Raw genomic sequence first — 6087 nt, forward strand, 5'->3', positions numbered from 1 at the left:
TTTTAATCATCCCTAATTCCAACCTGTTCCTCTCAAAGTTTTCTCTACTCAGTGCTTTAGTGAAAATGTCAGCTATTTGTTTATCAGTAGCACAGAATTCTATTGAAATCAATACTTTCTCATAGTTATCTCTTAAGAAGTGGTGTCTAGCATCTATGTGCTTAGTCCTCTTATGATGAACAGGGTTCTTTGTCATACTTATAGCACTAGTGTTATCACAGAATATTGGAATACATCCCACTTCAATTCCAAAATCTACCAGTTGTTGTTAGATCCATAGCAATTGAGCACAACAAGAAGCAGCAGCAACATACTCAGCTTCAACGGTAGATAGGGCCACAGAATTTTTCTTTTTGGTAGCCCATGACACAAGATATGAACCAAGGAAGTATGCCATACCTGAGGTGCTTTTCCTGTCCACTAAAAACCCTACATAATCAGCATCAGCATATCCTACTAGATCAAAATTACTACCTTTAGGATACCAAAGACACAGATCAGTGGTGCCTTTCAGATATCTCAGTATCCTCTTTACAGTAGTCAAGTGGGACTATTTAGGATTTGCCTAAAAATGAGCACAAAACCCTACACTGAAAACAATGTCAGGTCTGCTTGTAGTAAGATACAAGAGTGAACCAATCATACCCCTATACAACTTTTGATCAACCGATGAACCAGGTTCATCAATATCTAATTTAGTGGCAGTTGCAATGGATGTGTCTATTTCTTTAGATTCCTCCATTTTAAACTTTTTGATTAGCTCTTTTGTATACTTCTGCTGATGGATCATGGTTCCATTTGGACTTTGTTTGATCTGCAAGCCTAAAAAGAAATTAAGCTCACCCATCATGCTCATTTCAAACTCACTCCCCATTAGTTTTGCAAAGTCCTTACTCAGCCTATCAGTGGTAGCCCCAAATATGATGTCATCCATATATATTTGAACAACAAGGAGATCTTTAGCTATTTTCCTTAAAAATAAGTACTGTCAATTTTACCTCTTTTGTAACCATGCTCCAGTAGGAATTTGGATAGTTGTTCATACCAAGCTCTTGGGGTCTGCTTGAGCCCATAGAGAGCCTTGTCTAACTTGTACACATGCTCAGGACATTCCTTGCTCTCAAACCCTGGAGGTTGTTTCATAAACATTTATTCCTTTAGGTAGCCATTTAGGAATGCACTTTTGACATCCATCTGATGAAGAGTGAATTCCACGTGTGCTGCAAAGGCTATGTGGAGTCTGATTGTCTCTAGTCTTGCAACAGGAGCAAATGTCTCATCATAGTCTATGCCCTCCTCTTGGTTGTATCCTTGTACCACCAGTCTTGCTTTGTTTCTTGTAACTGTTCCATCTTTATCAAGTTTGTTTCTGAAGACCCATTTTGTACCAACGACTGATCTGTCCTTGGGTCTCGGAACTAGATGCCAAACTTGACTTCTTTCAAATTGGTTGAGTTCATCTTGCATTGCATTCACCCAATCTGCATCCTGCAAAGCTTCAACAACATTTTTAGGTTCAATAAGAGATAGGAAAGCATCAAAAGCACACAGATTCTTTAGTTGTGATCTAGTTTTGAATCCAGATGTTGGATCAATAATAATGTTCTCAATGGTATGAGAACTTTAATACTTATGAGGTTTCAAAACCAACTAATTTCTGCTAGATGTCTCTCCCATGTTCTGTTGCTGAGGAACAGGTTCATGAACAGGTTCCTCTAGGGGGTTTGATTCAATTTCTCCTTGATTAGTTCCCTCTGTCAGGTTGCCCTGATTTGAAGGACCTGTTCCATCACATGTTCCTTCTTTTGATGCCACTTTGTCTTGTGCTGGGGATTCAGTCAATTCCTTTACCAATCCAATGGCTTCATCTTCATGTTCTTGTCTCTCAGAAAGAATGTTAGTTTCATCAAATACTACATGTACACTTTCTTCTACACACAGAGTTCTTTTATTAAACACTTATATGCTTTGCTATGTGAAGCATACCCCAAGAACACTCCCTCATCACTTCTGGGATCAAACTTACCTAGGGAGTCTTTTCCATTATTGTGCACATAGCACTTGCAACCAAATGCCCTAAGATGGAATATGTTTGGTTTTCTCCCTTTAAGTAACTCATAGGGAGTCTTTTCTACCAGAGGTCTGGTCATGCATCTATGGATTATGTAACATGCAATGTTTACAGCCTCTGCCCAGAAGCTGTGGGGCAATTTACTAGAAAGTAGCATGGTTCTAGCCATGTCCTCAAGAGTTCTATTCTTCATTTCAACTACTCCATTTTGTTGAAGGGTCCTAGGGGCAGAGAAATTATGATCTATACCATTTTCATCACATAATTCAGCTAACTTGGAATTTTCAAATTCATTTCCATGATCAGACCTAATGGATACAAGTTGATTTCCTAATTGTTTCTGAGTTTTTCTAACAAATGCAATAAACATGTCAAATGCTTCATCTTTGGAGGTTAGAAATAGAACTCAGGTAAATCTAGAATAATCATCGACAAGCACTATTACATATTTCTTTCCACCTCTGATCATGGTTCTCATTAGACCACATAGATCCATATGGACCAGTTCCAATGACTTGGTTGTACTTACCATTTTCTTACTTTTGAAGGATGATCTTACCTGCTTCCCTCTTGCACATGCCTCACAAACTTTGTCTTCCTTGAACTTGATATTAGGTAACCCTATCACCAAGTCTTTGGAGACTAATTTGTTTAGCTGATTTAGACTTGCATGACCAAGTCTTTTGTGCCACAGGAGGGGATCATTAACCAACACACTTAAGTAAGTGAGTTCATTTTCTGAGAGAGTAGACAAATCTACAATGTAAATATTGTTAAGTCTTTTTCCCTGCAAAACAATCTTGTTAGTTCTAAGGTTAATCACAAAGCATTTGGTAGAGGTAAAAGCTACAAGATTACCTCTGTCACACAATTGTGACACACTTATTAGGCTATATTTCAAACTATCTATCAGGTAGACATTCTCTATGGAATGAGAATCTGTTTTGCCTACCTTTACAACCCCAATGATCTCACCTTTCTTTCCATTACCAAAGGAGACATTACCTCCTTTTAAGTCCGAAAGTGAAAGGAACTGGTCCTTGTTCCCAGTCATGTGTTTGGAGCATCCACTATCTATATACCATATTTGGCTCCTCCCTTTCACTTGTACCTACAAAAAGAAATCAGGGGTTAGTCTTAGGAACACAAACTAGTTTGGCTCCCTTTATATAGGCAAAAGGATGAATCAAATTCCTTCTTGCCCACCCAGGCAACTTGTTTTTCTCTTGAACAAAGACTTTGTTCTTTTGACTGGCCTTTTCTTTTGCATTACATTCATTTTTGTAATGGTCAATCTTGCCACAGTGTGTGCAAATTTTATTTTCAGTAAGAGTGAGGTACTTGCTTTTAGGGTCCCATTTTAGAGCTTGAGTCCCATAGCCAAGTCCTCTTTTGTTTCTACGGTGATGCTCTTGCAGCCAAGAGAGTGCATCAGAAGCCTTGTTCCACTTGCAAGTTCTGTCTATTTCATGTTTCACCTTTCCTAGATCTTCCTTTAGGACTTTGATAAATTCGTCTTTCTTATACAATTCATCTTTCATTTTTCCCAAATTTTCTTCTAGAGTGAGATATGTGTGATCAGCTTTCTTCTTTCCTGTTCCTAGTTTCAGTTTTAAGTTTTCAGGCCTAAGTTCTAGGACACTGTTATCAAGTTCAAGAACCTGGTTCTTCAACTCAGCATTTGTGTTATCACTCTCATTAGCCCTAGACTCTAGACTTTTGCATTTTTCTTTTAGGATCACACATTCCCTAGACAGAACTTCCTTCTCATTGTTAATTATCTCAGACTCATCAATGAAGTCTAGTAATAGCTCAGCCAACTTTTCTTTAGACAAAAATTTAATCTTGTCTTTGAGATGAAGGATACTTACCTCTTGTTCATCATCTGATTCTCCGAGGGCCATCACTGCTTGCTCTTCTTCAACTTCATCTTCTGAGTCTTCATCTAAAGTTTCTCCCTAAGCAGCAAAACAATAGCCTTGGTTGAACCTTTGTTCCTTTTTGGTTGAACATGTTCCTTTTTCTTGTTCCTTCGTTCAGCCCTTTCTTTCTTCCACTCAATTTCCCATTGAGGGCAGTTCTTGATCATGTGATCAGTCTTACCACACTTGTAGCAACCCTCATTGGTTTGTTTCTCATGAGTTCTTGACTTGTTGAAGGTTGTACCTCTTGAAGAACCCTTTCCTCTTATCAGGTACTTTTTGAAATCTCTAGTGATCATAGCCATCTCATTATCTTCCAGATCTGAACCTTCAGCAATTCTGAGAGCTAGGCTTCTCTCCTTCTTGGGTGTATCCTTCTTCATGGTTTGCCTTCTCAGTTCATAAGCAGTAAGATTTCCAATCAGTCCATCTAGTCTGAGAGTAGCAATATTCTTGGATTCCTAAATGGCAGTGATTTGCTTTCCCATGAGACTGACAGAACCCTTGTCATGATTTTCTCAACCTTATATTTTTCAAGAATAATCCTTCCAATAGACTTAAGTTCATTTGTCAGTGCAGTGAACCTAGTATACATCTCTTGGATAGTTTCTCCTTCCTTCATAGTAAAATTCTCATATTGAGAATAAAGTAGTGTTCCTCTGGATCTTTTCACTTGAGGTGTTCCTTCATGAGCCACTTGCAAAGTGTCCCATATCTCCTTAGCAGTAGTGCAGCTTTGGATCCTACTGTACTCATCTGGACCTAGTCCACACACAAGCCATTTCTTGGCCTTAGCATTTTTCTCCCACTTCTTTAGGTCTTCAGTAGTGCAGTCAACCCTTGTCTTTGGCATATCCACTCCTTCCTTATTTTTCATTGTAGTTGCTAAAGGACCATCAGTGACTATGTCCCAGAGTTCATAGTCTTCTCCTATGATGTGATCCTTCATCATGTTCTTCCACTAAGAGTAGTACTGTCCATTGAATAGTGGAGGCCTGGCAGTGGATTGCCCTTCCCAGTTCCCAGGTGGTGCACTCATGTTGATATTTTCCTAAGGTGTTAGCCTCTTCAAGGATAACCTGCTCTGATACCAATTGATGTTCTAAACGTCAATATCACACAAGAGGGAGGGTGATTTGTGTGGTACCCAATTTTTCGATTTAGAAGAACCAGGTTCTTCTAGGTGTTCTAACTACTACTGTTGCGGAATTAAAAGTACAAAAAATAAAGAACACAGAGATTTTACGTGGAAAACACCTGGCTCAAAAGGTGAAAAAACCGCGACCTACTACTCAGTAGGATTTTCCCAAACATCCACTAAAATCATTGAGCCGAAACAGCATTTACAAAAACTCTTTGTAAACCTAAGGATTAACTCAAATCCCTGTGTAGCACACAGCCTCAACTGTTGCGACACCTCAAGTTAGCCTATAACTTGAACACTCAAAGTACCTATTACAAATACTTCTATGAAAGCTGAAAAGGTACAACTTTAAACCACCTACTACAATTGAACTAGAATAAGAATAAATACAACGGAACTAGTTTTTCTATCTCGTCCAAGTAGCTTCAGGTGTGCACACTTAAATCTCACATAAATTGCTTGCAAAATTGCCTTGCTCGTTTGCTCTCAATTTGGTTTAACTTCTGCGTATGTGCAACCCCTGTAAAAGAGAACAATCACTGTTATTTAATGAGTTAGTAATCAGAGTTTGATTGAGACTCAATTGCTAATCTTCCATTGAAGTTGAGTCCTTATTCAATACAAACTCCAACCCTATCCTTTATCCGGATTGTGTCCTCTTCCCATAAGGAGACTTTCTCTCCTCATCCAATATGCAACCTTTTTGTTTGGTTCAGGAGATATTGTTGTTTGATCACTGCGACTTATCTCCTTCACGTGTATCTCACATGTCTAGGTTGATAAATATTGTGCCTCACATGATGGACCTGGTCCATGACTGAGTTCATTTGTCATTCTTCAAAACTTCACCTGAACTTGGGCCAACACATACGTTTTTCTTTCTTTTTCTTTTTCTGTAGCTTGATATGTGCTTGTAAAGTAAATCTTAATGAATGACAAATAATTAAGAA

General features: G+C 38.5%; 2 protein-coding genes across 2 annotated transcripts; both read right to left on the minus strand.

Moving 5' to 3' along the window:
• Positions 1 to 268: 268 nt before the first annotated feature.
• LOC138889501 (secreted RxLR effector protein 161-like) lies at positions 269 to 1149 on the minus strand. The gene is made up of 2 exons (XM_070172814.1): positions 999 to 1149; positions 269 to 474 (listed from the first exon to the last, which is right to left on the minus strand). Exons 1-2 carry the CDS (start codon positions 1147 to 1149, stop codon positions 269 to 271), a joined length of 357 nt encoding a protein of 118 aa, XP_070028915.1.
• A 501-nt stretch (positions 1150 to 1650) lies between these two features.
• Positions 1651 to 4945, minus strand: LOC138889502 (uncharacterized). Its single transcript, XM_070172816.1, has 7 exons — positions 4491 to 4945; positions 4238 to 4383; positions 3943 to 4016; positions 3274 to 3564; positions 3047 to 3182; positions 2027 to 2455; positions 1651 to 1931 (listed from the first exon to the last, which is right to left on the minus strand). Exons 1-7 carry the CDS (start codon positions 4943 to 4945, stop codon positions 1651 to 1653), a joined length of 1812 nt encoding a protein of 603 aa, XP_070028917.1.
• Between the last annotated feature and the right edge of the window lie 1142 nt (positions 4946 to 6087).

This window comes from Nicotiana sylvestris, chromosome 4, assembly GCF_000393655.2.
Source record: "Nicotiana sylvestris chromosome 4, ASM39365v2, whole genome shotgun sequence".
Taxonomy (NCBI): Eukaryota; Viridiplantae; Streptophyta; class Magnoliopsida; order Solanales; family Solanaceae; genus Nicotiana; species Nicotiana sylvestris.